This window comes from Melospiza melodia, chromosome 3 (assembly GCF_035770615.1).
Source record: "Melospiza melodia melodia isolate bMelMel2 chromosome 3, bMelMel2.pri, whole genome shotgun sequence".
Lineage (NCBI taxonomy): Eukaryota > Metazoa > Chordata > Aves > Passeriformes > Passerellidae > Melospiza > Melospiza melodia.
The window spans coordinates 54,901,830-54,920,590 of NC_086196.1; the positions used below are offsets into that span (position 1 = coordinate 54,901,830).

General features: G+C 49.9%; 1 protein-coding gene across 4 annotated transcripts; it reads right to left on the reverse strand.

Moving 5' to 3' along the window:
* Positions 1-398: 398 nt before the first annotated feature.
* ABCC10 (ATP binding cassette subfamily C member 10) lies at positions 399-17,210 on the reverse strand. Of its 4 annotated transcripts, XM_063151811.1 has the most exons (23): positions 17,103-17,185; positions 16,349-16,545; positions 14,388-15,401; positions 14,033-14,222; positions 12,619-12,846; positions 12,264-12,420; positions 11,429-11,568; positions 10,896-10,975; positions 10,586-10,757; positions 9,501-9,599; positions 9,094-9,283; positions 8,642-8,719; positions 8,069-8,260; positions 7,620-7,755; positions 7,050-7,245; positions 5,980-6,323; positions 5,674-5,843; positions 5,205-5,365; positions 4,533-4,786; positions 3,730-3,875; positions 3,180-3,277; positions 2,878-2,990; positions 399-903 (listed from the first exon to the last, which is right to left on the reverse strand). In XM_063151811.1, exons 2-23 carry the CDS (start codon positions 16,507-16,509, stop codon positions 768-770), a joined length of 4,455 nt encoding a protein of 1,484 aa, XP_063007881.1. In that variant the 5' UTR covers positions 16,510-16,545; positions 17,103-17,185; the 3' UTR covers positions 399-767. The 4 variants fall into 4 exon arrangements, with proteins under 4 accessions (XP_063007881.1, XP_063007882.1, XP_063007883.1 ...); XM_063151812.1 differs by having other exon boundaries at positions 14,033-15,401; positions 17,103-17,210; XM_063151810.1 differs by lacking the exon at positions 399-903 and adding an exon at positions 987-1,445 and having other exon boundaries at positions 14,033-15,401.
* Between the last annotated feature and the right edge of the window lie 1,551 nt (positions 17,211-18,761).

Below are 18,761 nucleotides of genomic sequence, written 5' to 3' on the forward strand. Positions count from 1 at the left end.
TGGGCTAGGCATTTCCCTAAGAGTGTTGGGAAGTAGGAGTCCCAGGTGCCTATGGCAAAAGTAAGATCCTAAAACTGAAAGCAGCTGTGGGTTTTGTGCAGCTGGGAGCAGGGCAGGAGGGATAGAGAATTTCCCTTGAGGGAGTGGTCTTCAAATGAACTAGCCTTAGAGGCCTTTAATGCAATTGCATTCTAGCCCCTCCAGGGAAAGGCCTTCTCCAATGAAAACCAGTGGAAAAGTAGCAAAGTCCCTGAGTGCAACCTTCTGGGCTTGGAAAAGCCTTCTGGGAATAGTAGAGGTAGGTAGGGCTGTCTTCAAGTAGAGAGGGGACCACTCTTGTGTCTCATAAGGAAATTAGTGTCTGGTGACTAAAAGGGCCAAGGACCTGAATCAACAGCTTCACAAGAATATTTCCACTTTATTTTACATTGCATATGTCAGACTAAGTGTCAAACTAGGAGTTACTGATTCTTTAGTGAGTAGAAAATCCCTCTGTAATCTCAAAGGGAAGCCTTGGAGGGGAGCAGGATCCCACCAACCAGGCTTGCATAACTCAGAACAGCAGGTCACATCTTCCCTATCAAAGGAAAGGCCACAGTGCCAGGCTCCTGTCCCTGAGGACACACAGCTGCTGCCTGCAGGCAGGAATAAGCCCCTCCCTCACCTCAGCAGCTCCTGGCCCTGCAGGGACAGGGCTGGTGTCTGAGGTGCTAGGAATGCCAGGCACCCAGCTGGAAGGGCTGCCTGGGCTGAGCCCAGGAGGGAGATCACTGCTGCCTGCTGTGCAGGAGGTGCTGGAACAAGGAGCCATCTTTCTGGCTGAGGCGGGCCGGTGAGTCCAGCTCTGCCACTCTCCCAGCCTGCATCACCAGCACGCGGTCCGAGTCCAGGATGGTGTTCAGCCTGTGGACAATAAATGCCAGGACACACGCTGTTGGATCTGAGGAGAAGCTCTGGATACTGCTTCCCCTGCTGGGAAGGGTTGCCCAAGACATGGCCAGCATCAGGAGCTGTGTAGGATCTCCCTCTGCACTCAAGGCCACAGTGCAGCTCCCCAGAGAGCCTCTGCTCCCTGCTGAAGTGCAGCACCTCTTAGGAGAGCACTGGGAAGCCTTAAAGCTGCTGGGCATGGCAGGGCATCAGGAGCACAGAGGGAAGTTCTGTGGGGGAAGCTCAGGGCATGCCTGAATCTGGGATTGCACAAAATGTCTCCATCCCCACAGGGGTTAGTGAGTTGCTTTATTTGCCCCAACGTTTCCTCACCTGCCACCTCCCAAGGGCAGCAGAAATTGTGCATCAGCTGTTATTCCCCTGCAGTCTAGCATCTTTGCTTATGATACCACCACCACTGGATTTGTACTTGCCAGACAGCCAACCACAGGACCCACTGCACACATATGTGCCCAGGTCTGCCCAGACTGCCAGCAGAACAGCAGGCTCTGGCTCTGGATAGGGAAGACAGGACAGCAGAAATGTTTTTGCACATCCATGCACCATTCAGTGTGAAACTACAGCCCTGTGAAGCTGCAAATCACAAGGAAGACACTACACAGGATTTGAGCAGGTAAAAGGCATTATGGAGTTCAAGACTCTGGTTACACCTTCATCTCCAAGAGAGTGCAGACTGCAGCACTGGAAATGACTTGAAGGGGAAAAAGACAAGTACAGAATCACCTCCCATCCTGGATTTTACCCAAAGCTGAGTGGCACGGAAAACCATGGATACAAATCAACCCCATCATCACCTCTCTCTCCTTACTGCTCCCCCCCATTGCTTTTCACTCCAGTGGAAAAGGGGCTGGAGCCATCTTCATCTCAGTCTTGCTGCTTTGCCTTCTGCCACTCCTTCCTCTGCTGTTGCTCCTCTTTAATTACTCCCCCATCAAAGGTGGCCTCCCCACACCCAACCCAAACATACACCTCAGCCCACAGTGCCCTTGCACTTCTACTCTATTTATGCCTAACATCCCTAGTGTAGGAACCACATTCCCTTCACACCCCTCCTGCCTCCCTCCTACATAATGTATTTAACAAGATCCACTTGATTCACTTGCCAGGCCCAGCCCACCCAGCCTGTCATCCATCACTCCCACTCCTATGCAGCAGGACACCAGCCTCTGCCACCTGCTCATTTGATTTTTATTTTTGTGGTAGCCTCTGTGCTTTGAAAACACCCTCCATACAATTGCATAACCCTCCTCCAAACGCTCCTCCACTTGGCAAGAGTAAGAGCAGAGAACACCACCTAATGCTGATCCATCCCTTCTCTGCACTATTCATGTTCTGCCCTCCTCCCTCTGGCTGCAACCATGCACGGATTCTACTCCTAATCTCTCTGATGGGAGGCAATAATCACTGCTGTCCTGTCCTGCCTGGGCAGTGTCTATCTCGCTGGCATGAGGTGCAGGCTGGAACTAAACCTTAAAGGACAGAACCATCCAGGAGCTGGCTGCAGCCCTCTGCTGCTGGCTGTCCTGCACTGCCCTCTACTGAGCCAGGGACACCTGCTCCTCCCCTGTCTCTACATTGCCCCTTTCCATAGGATAGTTCTCCATTACTCCTCGCCCCTAATGTGGCAGAACCATAAGGAACAATTCACCTGCCCTACCAGCAGGCAGTGCCCAGGAAGAGAAATCTGTGATATGATGCTGCATTTTGCCTTTTGCTGACACCAACTTCTGGGTACAACATTTTCCTCTTTTCACATCCAGTTGTTCCAGCACCCAGCAGAAAAGGCAAAAGGCAAGGTCAAGCTTTGGCACATCAAAAACTTTATCACAGAGACCTCCATGCTCAGCTTGAGGCCCAGGCATGGAGTGTGCAGGCACCTCTCCCTGAGAGTGGCAGGATGATTTAGGCACAGAGGTTCTTCCATACCTGTGAGCAATTGTCAGAACAGTTTTGTCGGCGAAGCGCTGGCGGATGGTCTGCTGCAGCAGCTGGTCTGTCTGCTGATCCACGCTGGCTGTGGCCTCATCAATGCACAGCACCTGCCAGGGACACGGAGTGAAGGCAGCTCCCACAGCAGAGACCCCCCTCCCTGGCTACAGACAGCCTGAGAAGTTAGCACGGCATATCTGTCCCCATTACACCTCCAACTGTGCACACTCCTCTGCTGTCCCCAGGCAGCCACCAGCAGGTCACCCTCCCCCTTGCTGTGACGGGGGCAGGGCACTCACCTTGGCCTGTGTCAGGAGGGCTCTGGCCAGACACACCAGCTGCCTCTGTCCCACAGACAGACTCCTTCCCCTCTCTCCCAGCTCGCTGTCCAGTCCACCTGCAGGGAACAAGATCAGCAGTCACCTGCATCACCTACACAGGGCCCCAGACAGCTCCACCAGTCCAAGGTTTTCCCAGTGGCACACAAAATCCCAATTCTGCTCGGGCCCAGGCCTTAGGAACTGGAGCCTTTACACTTAGACACGAGCAACATCTGGCACAGTTCCCTCAGAACTAAGGCCTGGCTTATCTCTCAGATACTCCCCTAACACCCACTGAGGCCTGGTCTCACCAGCAAACTTCTGCCACCCAGTCCATCACCTGCCAGTCCATTCGCCTCCAAATGTCAGGTAATGCCACCGGGTCCCACAGACCTGTTCCTACACTGGTTCTAACCTTGCCTAAGCCATTCCCTACTGCATCCACCTCAGCTCCCTGCCTGAGCTAAGCCCTTCCCTCCTCTTGCAGAACCAGCACTCATCAGCTGCTTCTCACTGGTTTCCAGCTCACCCATCTGAGTAACAGCATCCCACAGGTGGCACTGCTCCAGCACCTCCTGGAGCTCAGCATCCGTCCGCTTTCCCTGGGGATCCAGGTTTTCTCTGATTGAGCCACTGAACAAAAATGGATCCTGAGGGATGATGGCCAGCCTGGATCTGCAAGCAAACAAAAGCCAAGGGCCCATGGGATGGGTTGTGCAAAAAAGCAAAGATCTGCTACTTCTTTTTTCATGGGGGGTCTTAGAGCAATGTTGTGATGGCCCCGACGAGGGGAGAGAATGATGTATCTGACTTTATTGATATTAGAAGGTTAATTTATCTGCCAAGCACTCAACTTTGCACACAACTGCACACACTATACTGAATCTCGTTACTGTCACGCAACAGTACCAACACACACACACACACACACACACACACAGACACACACACACTCTCTTGGCTCTGATAGGCCAAGGAAACAAAACACCATGACTTTGGGTAAACAATCTCCATGTTGTATTCTACTTTTGCACAAACACAGGCACAGCAAATGAGATAAGAATATTCTTGGGAAGAATTGTGCCTTGCTTTTCTTTGTGAAGAGAAATGTGGCTACAGTGTCTTAGTTTGCTACGATTCTTAGAGGCACAGAGACATGGGTCACATATTCAGCCTGGTTTCCTTAGCACAACTGTTGAGAAACAACAGAGAGGCTCATAAAAAGCTGCCACAATCAGAAAAGAGGATGCCACAACAGTGAGTCCTTTGCTCCTCACTCTTTACTTTGGCATCCAGCCACTGACAGCTACCCTTCACTCTGCTCAGCCATACCTCAGCTCCTCCAAGCCCACCAGCTGGCTGTCAACACCATCGAGGAGAATCTGGCCTGATTTCATCTCCACCATACGGAAAAGGGCCAAGAAAAGGGTGGATTTCCCAGAGCCTGTGCGACCCACAATGCCCAGCTTCTCTCCAGGGTAAACAGTGAAGCTCACACCATCAAGTGCATTAGGCAAGCCTGGTCTGTACACCAGGACCACCTGCTGGAACTCCACAAGCCCCTTGCTTGGCCAGTCAGCAGAAACCTAAGAGGGATACACAGGTGAGAAAGGGTATGATAACAATTGATTGTCATCTTCAGCATCACTTCCCCACAGTCCAAGCCCCACCCTTTCCTTTAGATGGTTGCTTGGCTTCTGAGAAGAACCAACACATAGCCCAGTCCCACCTCCAGCCCACTCCTAGACTTGTTCTTCCATCACAGCTTGTATCTAGCACCCATTCTGCTTCCCTACTCCTTCCCCTCACTCCCACCTTCACCAGTTCCTGTCAGAGATTCAGCCTCCCCAGGAGATACACTCATAAATGATGAGTGATCAAGGTGGTTTCTGTGGTGAGGGCCCTCAACCCATTCACTGGAACCCTGTGACCTCCCTGCCGGGAAAGTGCAGGGCAAAGAGCCAGAAGATGGGCCACTACTTGAGAACACATTTGAGCTTTTACCTGGACCAATTTATCCTGAGGCTCCATGGGGATGTCTGTGGTGTACTCCTCTGTCCGCTCCACACTCACCATCATCATCTCTGTGTGAGTGAAACTGTCAATGAGGCCTGAGAGCAGGTGTGTGACAGACAGGGCATATGACAGTGCCAGGCCCACAAGTCCTGTGAGGACAAAAGCATAAGCAAGAATGTTAGTGGCAGGGAAGGAGCTGACATCTTGCTGGGCAGACAAAAAGAAAAACCAAAGGAAGAGCCAGGACTCTGAAGTCTGGAGTCACACTTGAGGTTGGGGACACACAGGAGCAGAGACAGGAACTGAAGCACTACACTGTAGGTGACTTGCTAGTGCCAGGCAGCAGGAGCTCTGGATCTTACCCCAGTGTAGGAAAATGTGTAGCTCTGGGCTGGGAGAGGAGAAACCCCTTGGGCACAGCCTAGGAGAGGACATAGATCAGTTCCTGCCAGCCTACCTGGATTTCCCAGCTGCTTCTGGTGCTGGATGATGGAAATCCCTGCTATAGCAGTAACCACAGCAACCCCAATCATCTGCAAGCGGATGTCCAGCCACTCCATCACTGTTTTGCTGGCAAAGAGACAGCGCTGGTTCTGCTCCAGATGCAGCTGATTCTCCAGCTCAAACCTGTCAGGCACACAACAGAGGTTTGCATCACTCAAATTCCAGCCACCCTATAACCAGCCCCACAAGAGGAAGGCCTTGGCCTATAAAGCCAAAGCTCTGAGCTCTGTCTCTCTGGGTGCTTGTGCTCCCTGCTCACCTCTTTGTTGCCCGCATGGCTCTGATGGTGCTCAGTCCCGAGAGGGTCTCAGAGAAGTGGGTGTAAATGGGAGACAGGGTGATGCTGTGCAGGCGCTTCAGCTCCCGCGATGTGAATCGGTAATAGCGCTGGACGAAGAAGTAGACTACAGCCAGAGGGAGCAAGACCAGACCAATCCAAGGGAGGCCATAGGTCATTATCACCAGCATGCCCAAGAGCCCATAGATGTTGGCTAGGAAGATGTTGAGGATGAATGGCAGGCTGTCATCCACACAGTACAGGTCTGAGGAGAAGCGGTTCAGGATGCGGCCTGTTGGAGTGCTGTCAAAGAAGGTGACTGTGGCCTGGCAGTAAGGGAACCAGACAGTAAGAGCCAGTCAGGTGCTGTGAGACCCAACCACAGAACAGTGTGCAGGAGAGCAGCACCAAGGGGAGCAGATAAGGCCACAAGGAGGTGGCCACCACAACCCACTTCCTTACCTCAGCCTCCAAAGCCAGCATCCACTAGCAGCCAAACAACTCACATACTGTTTGCATGGAAAAAGGAAGCACTCCTTCTGTATCGAATGGCTGACAGCTACTGAGAAAGCAGGCACTCAGACACCATGATGGCCCCACAGCAGCAAGGCAAATCCAGCCTCTAACCTGAACTTCCAATCTCCTAATCCTAACTCTAGCCTGAGGACCCAAGGAAGCCAAAAACATAAAGTTAACTGACAGATGCCAGCATCAGCCCCAGATGTTGCTTAATAACTCCTTCCAATCTCATCTAAACCTGAACTCACCATCCTGCAAAAGCTACTTTGACTTGACTGGCTATACATCTAAGGCTAATGAGTGAACAGATGCAGGTGGGAGCTGTAAATCATCCTTCCCTGGAATTAACAGGATACATTTTGAACCTCACTCATTGGCCCCTTGTGCTGGCTGTGGTGCAGCCCTTTGGAATACAGTCCTCCCAGCCAATACTAACAGAAACCTTAATCTATCTCCCACACCCATACTCCCAGCTATGAGAAGAATGGCAGCTTGCAGGAGCCTCAGCCGGCTCTGGACTTTGTGCCCATTACCTTTAGAACCCTTTGGAGCAGGCGGTTGTGGATGACAGAGGCAGCCCGGAGAGCACCATAAGCAAAGAGGAACGCCCGAATAATGGTGAACAGGGAATTGGCCCCTGCAATGCTCCCATAAACTATCAGGTAGAAATTCACATCCACTGAGCCATTGGGAGGGGCTGGGGTCTTGTCCAGATCTTGAATGGGGGAACTGGAAAAAAGGAGGAAGATAATGAATCTGCCAACATCCTCCTAACAGTAAACTCACAGACAGGGCATGAGAACCCCAGAGCATATCCAGGGGAAATCAGGATACTTTAGCCTGATACTCCTGTTACACCCCTTTGGCATGTAATCAAATACTCTGATTACTATGCAGCTAGGGGTCTTCCATCAGCCCCAGACAGAAGCCTTCCTGGTACATTATCAGGTCAGGGATTTTGATTCTGTTTGTCAAGGCAGCCACACACACCCCCTGAAGTGAAGTGGTCAGTTTATCCATCCCTGCTCTCCAGGATCTTCACCCGAAATGCACTTAAGGACATCTCCTGCTCCCTCTGGCACCTCTGGACCATATTTACTTACACAAGCCCAGCAGTGGAGAAGAGAAGCAGCTCTGGGGAAGGCAGGGAAGCTGAGCAGGCCATCACAGAGGTATTTGCTGTCTGGGATATGCTGGAGATCCAGTATGACAGCCACCAATCTGAGATATTTCTGGATGCTACGGAGAAAGACAGACTATGTAAAGAGAAATTCGAAATTCTGCTTCTGAATCAGCAAATATGAAGCTGACAAGCTGAAGGGGAAGCTGCTGGACAACTTTTGCATAGTCTCACTGCCCTGTACAGTCTTTCCCCTGTCAGTAGCAGAGCAGGAGCAAGTGAACAGCCTTGAGGGCAGCAGCGACACAGCACTGCTACAGAGGTGAGTGTTAAAGCCCTGGCATCCTTCCTTCTGGACTCCATGTAGCCAGGCAATGAAACAAGAGGAGAGGAGTGTCTAAAGAGAGCTGTGCTGCTGGGTCACTGCCTCACCTTGCATCAGGAACAGTGAGAAGAGGATTGATATTGCTAAGCAGCTGCCCATTGCCATCCAATAGGCCTTGTACACCTGAAAAGCCACTGCCCCTTCTTTCTTCTCTTCCTCCTTGTGGATGAGATTATGGTTTTGGGTTGGTTCTTCTGCCTCTGTCTTTATGGCCTCTTCCCGTCCCTGTTCATTAGGGGCTGTGGGTATAGATGCAAAAGCAAAGATCAGTGCAGTGTTAAATTCTTCCTGCAGCTTCTCCTAAATGTGAACAGAGCAAGTCTAAACTATGAGGGACACTTTTTTCCCTCCTCTCTCCTCTTCAAGACAGGTGCACCAACCCCGGCAGTTCTTCATCCAAAACTGGACTACAAGTGGAACAAGAGGTTCAAATACTGCTCCAGACCAACACCCAATGATATGTGGGCCTTCTGTCCTTCTGTGTATACACCACCCACATATCAGCACTGCCACAGCAGAACAAGATGATGGGAGTTCTGCTCTAAAGCCTTCAGGTACAGGTTCTGTCTGGAAGTTCAGCTGTGCTGCCCCAGCTATCCTTAAGCTCATCAGGAACAGACCTTTATCCTTATCCCTCTTGTCTGTATCCTTGAACTTGGGAAAGGCTTCAACAAGTGGCAGGATATCAGCTGGTGTGCCTGCGGAGAGAGACATGCAAATTCTTCAGCATCCATGAGGAGCAGGTGACAACTTTCCACCCTCCCACTGCCTCTTGCTCTGAAATGACCCAGTTTTGCTCCCTCATAATATTCCCTATGTTATCCAGCAACTGTACCTTTGAAGGCTCCGCTTCATTCAACCTGCTACTCTTTCTGCCTTATCAGCTCCCCACATCTAGGGCTGTCCTGTTTTATCTGTACATCTGCACATCCTCCTGCACCCCATCTTTGCACACATGCAGTGTTCTCAGTGTGCTCTTTTATCACTGGGTTCCCCACTAGTCAATCCTAATCCCCTCAAGCCATTCCAAGACACAGGCACAAGTGAATGCCTGAGAAGACAGACAGTGTACCTGTCTTAACTATCCTGCCATTGTCCATCAGCAACAAGGCATCGGCCTTCTCCAAAAACTCTGTCCTGTGAGTGCAAAGGACCCTGGTCTTATGTTTGAGAACTCCGAAAATGCATTTCCACATAATGTGTTTGGCTACATCTGCATCAACAGCAGCCAGGGGATCATCAAGGAGGTAAAGTTCTTTCTCCTGGGAGAGGGACAAAAGAAAAAAGGATACAGCTGTTGGCCCTGCTGGAGCAGGCAGTGCTGTACAGAAAAGTCCAAGTGTCTCTGTGTGGCAGCACCTTTAGGCTAGCACAATGTGCTTTAAAGACATGCTGCCAGAACTGTACAGCTGAGTGCTTCCAGACTCTTTATATTTGACTTGGCAGGATCTGCCACACAGTAATGTCCTTGTTATTTACCTGGTAAACAGCTCTGGCAAGGGCTATTCGAGCCTTCTGTCCCCCACTGAGTGTCACACCATTTTCACCCACCTCTGTCTGGTCACCTGCTGGTAAAATCTGAAATATTCAAGAAAATAATTTAGAAAGGAACAAGAAACTGCTGGGGACTCAAAACCAGGATACATGGGCCCCTCTCCAGTCTCTGGCAGTAATTTCTAAGGCTGACACCTTACCAACAATTAAACAATGCAACATTCTATACACTGGTTCTACAGACAACTGGCAAGGTTTATTTATGCAACACAAATCTCTTACACTGCAGAATAGGGTGCTCACATCTTAACTACCCATTGAGAGCAACTTCTGGTCCAAGGTAATTGCCCACAGTAATTTTCTGTGAGAACAAGGGCCGTGTCTGCATCAAAATTATGTCAGGGCCCTTCCAAACAGCATAGCAGTAAAAACTACCATTTTTCAGTACCTGGAAATAAGTCTCCTCTTAGTTTGGTAGCATAGGTGTATTTTACAAAATCTCAAATAAAAATCATGCCTTTACAGAGTATTCATAGCTCTGGCCAAAATAAACGCGAGCTGCTAAAGCTTGGTATTTCCAAAAATCAGGCATTAGCTTATAAACTGGGAGAAGGCTGGATTCCTATATATACCATATGTACAGCCAGGTTTACTGGCTAATACAGTCATAAACCTCAAATTTAGAATATATGTCAGGAGCACTGACTTAGCCCCTCAAAACCCCAAAGAAGTTGCTTCTGATCTTCCCCCCAAAAAACCATCAGCTGCTGATAGGTTCTACCTGAAAAATCCAACAGTCATCAGCTCTGCAACAACAACTCCTTTCCCCAGCATGAAGAGCTTTTGGCTCAGCAGCAGAACAAGCCACCCAAAGTGCTACAAGAGTGACTTCACACCTTAAGGAATTATGGGCATGCTAGGAACGGTGTGGGCTTGGTAATCAGAGCAACATTGTGTGATGGGACATTGGAGCAGCAGTCTGAAACAATAAACACTGATCCCATGAGGCTCAGGATGGATGCAAAAGCCTGCCAAGAAGGCCCAGGCAGGTTTCCAGCCGAGGCACTCACATTTAGATCCTCAGAGAGGGCACAGGCCTCCAGCACCTCCTCGAACAGCCTGGCATCATATTCCCGCCCAAAAAGGATGTTTTTGCGGACAGTGGTAAACTGTATCCAAGGCTCCTGGGTGGCCAGACCAAATCCTTGCTCCAGGTCACAAACATACACTCGTCCACCTTGTCTGCAAGCACAACAGAAATGGGTATAAAGGGCAACAAAGGAAAGCAGCTGGCAGATCAAAACTACCCACAAGTCAGGATAGCACTGGATAATTCCCACAAGGAGGGACCAGGCAGGGAAAACTCTTTAGGCTACTTACTTAATGAGCTCTCCAGTGATGGCTGCAAGCAGAGAGCTTTTGCCAGAGCCAACCTTCCCAACAACGCCTAGGAGCATTCCCTGCAAAGGGAAAGGAAAAGAAGCAAACTGATGTGCTAATGCAGGGTAGCTCATCCAGATTTCTTGAGCCACACATAGGTTGTAAGGAAGCTGACTGCTAGGACCATCTCATGTTCAGCACTGCAGCTGGGTACAGATGTCAGACTCCTGATATGACAGGACACAGATTTGCAAGGAGTGTTAACTCTAGAGCCCTGCTCTGTTCCCTGTCCAGTTGTCTCCAGCAGCAATAGTAGAAAGCAGAGAGAACTAGTTAATCTCCTGTCTGTAAGGCATGGATGTTCTCTAGTGCCTTTCAGCCTTTCAGAGTCCTGTGCCTCTTGACCTAGAGAAGATTTTGATGCACAGCTCCTAGACTGAGGAAAACGTGCCACCTCTGCTCCATTATTTCTAATTTCCAGTATTTTATTCTCGAATGCATTTTTCTCTATTACCTCCCATGTCCTTGCTCACCTTTCTCACTGACAGGTTCTCAATGTGCAGTTGCAGACTGCCTGTGGATGAAGGCTGCCTGGTGCTCTCCTCCTCAGCTGGCACCCATGAGAAGTCTGCACATTGTATCTCCATGGCAGTAGCAGTATCTGAAGGGCTATCTACAAGTGGAAACCCAAACAGCAAAGCATTGCTATGAGAAGACCAGAAAATTACATGCACCTGGCATCACAAATATCATCAGCTTTGTTCCCAAATGCAGAGACCATGGATGAGGTCCCTGGGATGATGCCCCTAACCCAACCACAGAATGAGACTCTTGCCTACTGACTTGTCCTTAAACTTATACATCCCGTCTTCCAACCCTTCTGTCTCCAGCTCACACCAGACACATGTGGCTGTCAGGGAGACACTGTAATGATACAACCTGGTTTTATTATTGCTGAAGGTAAAAGAATGGCAGGGAGCTGGCCAAAGGCAATGAAAGAAGGAAAGGAAGGTAATACGGATTAGGAGAGGGGCAGCCACTCAAGCCTTTCTGCCACGTGAAGCCATGTTTGTTGATGGCTTCAGTGTCAGAAGAGCTTTGGTCAGAGGACAGAGCTGCTTGTTCTACTGGGACATTAATGGCTCTGTTGGGACAAGCAGTGGCTTATGGTTGGTAAAGTGGAATGTTATAGCCTTGTCTCCTGCTTTCCACAGAAATTAAGAGAAGTGTATCCACTCTGCCTCTACCCAACTGAACATCCTGAATCACAGGGTGACAGCCAGCTGCCCTCCAGCACTGCCCCTGGGCCTTGCACCTCAGCTCTCTGCTCTGAGTGTCTGCTGATATCTCAGATTCCTAAACCGTTACCTAGGGCATAATAAGCTTCCAGGTCCTGGTCCATGAGTTCAAAGAATTGCTGGATTCGATCCAGGGAAACTTTGGCCTCCAAGATCCCATTCAGCACCCATGGGAAGCTGTTGAGGGGTAGAATAAGCATCCCAACAAGGGCCAATGCTGTGAACACCTGCATGGGTAAGCAAACAGCCATGAGCTGGAGCTAGCACCTCCCCTGTATCCTCCAAACAGCTTCACCAGTGAGAGCCTGAAGAGCTGTGGAGAGACATGGGCTGGGTTTATTTCCCAGAGAAGACGCCTCAGCATTGCAGTTCCAGCATAGACTGTGTTCTGCACAAGTTTGGAGCTCTCCCTAACACCGACTCACCTTTGTGGCAGTGAGCTGGTTACCCAACAGGACATAGGTGACAAAGATGGCAATGGAGATAACAACAGGGAGTGCTGCCCACAGGTACACGCACAAAGCATCCAGGTAACTGATGGCCCGCAGCTTCTGCAGCTCTTTAGCCCGGCAGGATTTTATCCTGGCGCTGAAGTGCTGCTCCCAGGCGTAAAACTTGATCACCCGAATGCCACACAGGAACTCTGTCATTAGCTGCAGGCAACCAGAAAAGAACATCAAGCAAACAGTGCCCAGCCAACCTGGGCTGTGACTGTCTCCTGCTAAGGGTCAAGCTAGAGATTTCAGGAACCATTTATTGCTAACAAAGGCATAAACCTAAGTGACAACTATTGGAAACTTTGTGCTCATCCATCCCACCAGCTTCTTTATCCACCCATGCTGTGCACAACCAAGGAAATGGCAAAATATTACACTACTTTCCAAGTGAAAGATAAACAACACAGGTGAAAGGATGTGTGGAATTGCTAGCCCCAGCCTGGATACTATTCACTTGTGCTGACTTGACAGTGCCTTGAGATAACATCTGCCTCTCGGGCCTGGTCCTGCCCTGACACAGCTGGTCTGTATCCAGACCCTGGCTGGCTCATTTCCAGAACTCTGGTGTCCCTGCAGTCCTCTCATTTCTGTTCTCAGGTCAGCATATGTAGAGCAAGCTGACTGTGTCTCTGCCCAACATTAAAGAAGACTAACAAGAGAGACTTTATTCAGCAAACCAGTCTTACAACAGCTGCACAAAGTTCAGCATAATCAGATACAACTCTAGTAGATGCACCTACTGTTGGAAAAATATGTATTTTTAAAGCTGCCAACAGTTCTGACAGGGAGTTGACCTAAGTTTCATGCTTCAAAGCATGAGTAAAACTGCTGTCCCCTCAAATTAGAGATACAATGCTAAAAGGTGGGAATCAAATGTGGAGAGGAGAGATGGCACTGCAAATAGGAGAAAAGCAGTGGAAAAGATGACTGAGAGTGCCAAGCCTTGAGCCATATAAAATTACATCCACGATCATTGCCCTTGTCCAGACTGAAAGCCACTTCATCACTGATGGCATCACTGGAACAACAGGATGGATGCAAATTGAGAAGAAGCCATTGGGAGTCTGACCTTTACTACACAGACAAAAGAAACTTGCAAGGGAACCTAAATTAGCCCAGGGGACAAGACAAGCATTAAAGGTTCACAGTCTTATGGGTGGTGAAACTACATCACCTTGAAACACTTTTGACCAAAGTGCGTGTGTGCCCCTTCTGGCATTTTTCTCAACAGCTGTGATTCAATTAATCTGCCTTGGACCGTGACTAGTGGCAAGAAGCCAATATTCTGGGACAAACAGGGAAAAATTACAAACTCAGAGGGACACCCCTGCCCCTCACCCACCTTGACCCGTGTGTCCTTGTGCTTCAGCATCTCCTGGTTGTTCACCATGATGCGGTTAGCTATGATCTTGTTGATGGGCACCAGCAGCAGCGCCAGGGCTACGCCTCCCAGGAAGGCTATCCCCACTTGCTCGTACAGGAGGTAGAGGGTAACGCCAAGCTGGACAGGCAGGCTCCACAACTCATGGAAGCTGTAGCAGAAGTTGACCAACCTATCGGTGTCCGTGCTCATGAAGTTGACAATTTCCCCCACAGTGAAGCGGGCAAGGCTGGTGCCGCTGACGCGCAGAGCCTTGCGGTAGACGGCGGAGATGACGGCGGCCCGCACCATCAGCGCCACCTTGTTCATCTCGTACCTGAACTGGCTCCGCAGGAGAGCGCCCAGGAAGGAGCCAGCAAAGAGCCCAAGGGCATACAGAATCCCGTGGCTCAGGGGCTCCTGCCGTGACTCCATGAAGTTCACCAGCAAGTTCAGAAGCAGAGGACCTGAAAAACCCAGCAGACTGTCAGCCAGCTTGAGAAGTCCAAGGGTGTAGAAACGAAGCCCGAAGGCGGCGTGAAGGACTGACAGGAGGCGCACAGCTTTCTGGGCATGGTATGAGCTGTCTGGAGCATCACTGCTCCCATCATCTCCAGCAATGATTGGGCTGGTAAGAGACTCTGTCTCCTCCTCTGCTTGCTGAAGAGCTGCCTTCTTCTGCCAGCAAGAGTAGAACCGGTCGCAGACCCGGGCAGCCTGGAGCTGGTGAGGAAGCACATAGACGTCCTGTGGCTGGTTCAGCTTGTGCTGGTAGCCACGCTTCATAAGGGGGTTCATCCAGGTGTAAAAGAAGCGGGAGAGCAAGCTCTCACCATCCTCTGCCACTCTCTGCTGGTCAGGCACAGGGATCCCTGGCGCTGAGACGGGCTGGTCCTCTTGCCAGGAGCGATTGATGGAGAGGAAGTCTTGCCTGGCAGCAGTGGGGAAGAGGTAGCTGACCACGTAGGCAAGCATAGAGGCCAGCTGCAGACACAGGATGGCGAACCTGGCGGAGGCACCGGGGTGGGCAGGGGACCAAGCTGTCCCACTGTGGCAGTACCACAGCAGGGTGATGATGGAGGAAGGTAGGGGCAAGAGAGTGAGGAGAGCCAGGGCTGCAGGGCCCCTGGTAAAGCTGTGAATGGATCTGTGGAGCATGAGAAGAGCGAAGCCGTGCACCAGCCATGCCAGGGTAGCGGTGCCATTAGCCAGCACTTCCAGGTACACAGGGCCCAGCTCCTGCTGGGAAATGGTGGCTGGGATGGTGTCAGCAAGGAACAAGCCAGCAAGTACAAAGGAGGCAGCGATTCTCCACCCCCAGCTTGGCCTGCAAGGCACACCAGAGCCAGACCTTGAAGAGGAAAGAGCAGTGAAATAAATTACAGTTGGAATTCCACTACCTCTCGGTCAGTACCGTCCTTTCTTCCTGTCCTCTTCCCCATGTTTATACATCCACTCCTACTTAACCTTCTGGATACACCTCCCTAGATCTGTAACTTTTTCTGACTGTAAGCATTGCTAAACTATATCAGGTCAATATAGCCCACTCTTTGGTCAACACCAGAGATTTAGATGCTACCAAAGAAACGCATTTCTTTACAGAAATTTGTTTGCAAACTATGATATTTTGTGGTCAAGTCAGACTCCCATCCTGTCCTAAATCCTAAACCCATTGAGGATTAACAGCAAGAAAAAGTATATTTAACCTCTTTAACACAAATTTTGGATGATGAAATTCCCTGCGTCACATCTCTGATCCCTGATTTCTTTGTCTGTCAGATATTTTTTCTAGAAACGTTATTCTTATCACTGTGAATTTCAGTGATGCTGTGCTTGTAAGGTCTATAATCTATTGCCCACCAAAATACTTCATTATCACTGGATTCTTTGTGGCCTTTCAGGATCAGTGAATGTTATCATGTTTAGGAATTTCAGATGAGGGTAAACAGAAAAACAATTCTGCGTTTCTCTAAACTCCTTATTGCCTTATATACAACTTCTATGCCACCTTGGATTTATATTCTCTACCAGAATACTCCCAGTTTCCCCAGTCCTCATTCACTGAAAAAGTTTTTAATTACTTTCTGTGATTTTATGCCCACAATCCCCTCTATTCTTTCTGCATTCCTTTCTGTACACTGAATTAAAATGGATGCTGACAAATATAATAGCATTATAATATTGTGTCCTTCCCTAAATACATATTCAGCACGTGATAGGGAGATAAAATTTCCAGCCTTTCCACCCCACCTCCAGTCCTGCATAGCAATCAAGAGCCAGAGGAGTCAGTTGTCATACCTCGGAGTGCCAAGGAAGCAGGCACTGACCACTGCAAGGATCACATGAGGAATCACACTTAGTGTCAGCTGGTTAAAGCAATGGCCAACGCTGCCACGAACCCACACAGGGAGTGGATCTTCTGGACTGGTCCCACACAAGCTAGCCAGGATGTTCTCCATCCTTTGCTGGTAATTCAGTCTGAGAGACAGGATGTCCTAGGGTAAAGAAAAAGCAGCATGAGGTAAAAAACATAAGAACTACTACAGCCCCAGTCCAAGATGGAGTGACGAGTAATTAACAGAGCTAGAAGGAAGTTCCTGGGTCATAGTCCAAGCCCAGCTATTGTTCACTCACTATCATATAATCTACTTAAGAAAATTATCAAGGGCCAGCTGAAAATAAATTATCTTGTTTATTCCCTTAAGTCACCCCGGGACTGCAATGCCCTGTGAGTTTGAAGCTTTCTTATTTCCAGGTTGAATTTTTTTTCCCATGGCAAGTTTATCCTCTATAAGTAGGATAAGGAAGTATTTTCCTGTCTATGGATTGGCATGAAAAATATTTTGAGCTGCTTAAACAATAACCTATTCATTGTATTTCCACGTTCACAACACTTCCCACCAAGGAACTCCTTGAGGCAGCGTGTAACATGAAACATCCCCCAGACGGCAGGGGAGGACGCTGGTGCCCATCCTGGAGTAGGCGGTACCCGAAAGCTACACAGACGGGCGAGCCAGCCCCCGTGTGTGCCGCCCCGCGGAGTGAAGCACACCTGGCAAGGCCTCGGCTTTACAGGGATTTCTGCTCGCACCAGCCCGTCCCATCTCCAGCCCGGGGCCGGCCGAGCGCCACGGGCCGGGCGCCGCACCGAGCTCGGCACAGCGGGGCCACGGCAGCACCACGGCAGCACCCCGGCACAGCTGCGGCCCTCAGCACGGCAGCACCTAAGCACGGCAGCACTCCGGCACAGCGGCCCTCGGCACAGCGGCCCTAGGCACCGCAGCAAGCCGGCACGGCAGCACCCGGCACAGCGGCCCTAGGCACCGCAGCAAGCCGGCACGGCAGCACCCGGCACATCGGCCCTAGGCACCGCAGCAAGCCGGCACGGCAGCACCCGGCACACCGGCCCTAGGCACCGCAGCAAGCCGGCACGGCACCACCCCGGCACGGCAGCAGCGCACGGAGCTCCCAGCCGCGCCGAGGGCGGCGCAGCGGCCGCCACGTGCCGGGGCCGGGCGCGCCCCCCGCCGTCCCCGGGCCCGGTACCTCGGCTCCCCGCGGCGCAGCCCCCGCCCCCTGGCGGCCCGGAGGACGCGGCGCAGCCCCGAGAGCAATCCAGGCCGGAGCAACAGGCCGAGCTGAGGGGCAAGAGCGAGCCAATGCAGCACGCACAGCCCGCTCAGACTTCCTCCTTCCGGTTAAAAAACATAAATTACCCAAACTAAAAGCTAGGCTCCAGCCATGAACGTGATTTCCCCCAGAATTCCTCTAGTTCTGTCCTGGTGATTATATCCCTCCCTTCCTTTTCCTATGATTTTTGGCTCACAGCATCTGAACTGTTTGCACACTGTGAAAAACGCCAGTCACTTGGTTTTAGAATTTTAGAAGTTTAATAGTAATACAATGGTTATAAAAATAGTAATATAATTAGAGTAATAAAAATTTGGACAATTAGGATTTAGGACAATACAAGGCAATAAAAACAAAGCGTTAGGGCGAGTCCAGGGTACCTCTTTCTGGGCAAAATAAGCCCGAAAAAGGACACACATTAACAGAAGATTAACCCTTAAAGGCAATAGCCTGTTGCATATTCATACATCTCATACACGATGCGTAAATTCCATTCAAACACAGGATTCTGTCTGGTCAGCATCAACTTCTTCCTCTTAATCCTGACGTTATCTTCAGGGATGAGTGAGGCGGGAAGAAGTTCGTTTCTTCTGATAATGGAGCAATAAATTCTTCTCTTTCTCTGAAAGATTTGTGTCCTGTGGTCCTGCTATCTTGGTGCAAGTACCTCGATTTGTGTCCTGTGGTTCTGCTATCTTGGTGCCAGTACCTCATTCCTTTCTTTTTAAAAAGTATCTTACATAGCACAGTTTCTATTTTAACATTATATTATAACCTAAAATTATATTTAACACACTACTTAAGAAAATTAATACAGCATAACTTTCTACATAACACATATAATATTCATTTTAATATTTGCGAAAAGCCAATCATAAAATACACATTTTTCACACCTACCTGATGCACATTACAGACTCGCGCTGTCACCGTGTCAACCAGCACAGGAATATTTATGGGCCACTGTGTTATCCAAACATCAACAGGTATAGCCCAGGCAGTGCTTTTACAGAATAAATTTACTTTTACAGGTACAGCATTCTTTGCTTGTAAGACAGAAGACTATAAGATGAAAATAACA

Coding starts and splice junctions, on each gene's coding strand:
- ABCC10 (XM_063151812.1), bottom strand. CDS start 16,509: ATGGAGAACATCCTGGCTAGCTTGTGTGGGACCAGTCCAGAAGATCCA. Junction 8,720..9,093: donor TGGCAGGATAGTTAAGACAG/GTACACTGTCTG, acceptor CTCTCTCCGCAG/GCACACCAGCTGATATCCTG. Junction 3,278..3,729: donor GGATGCTGTTACTCAGATGG/GTGAGCTGGAAA, acceptor TGTTCCCTGCAG/GTGGACTGGACAGCGAGCTG.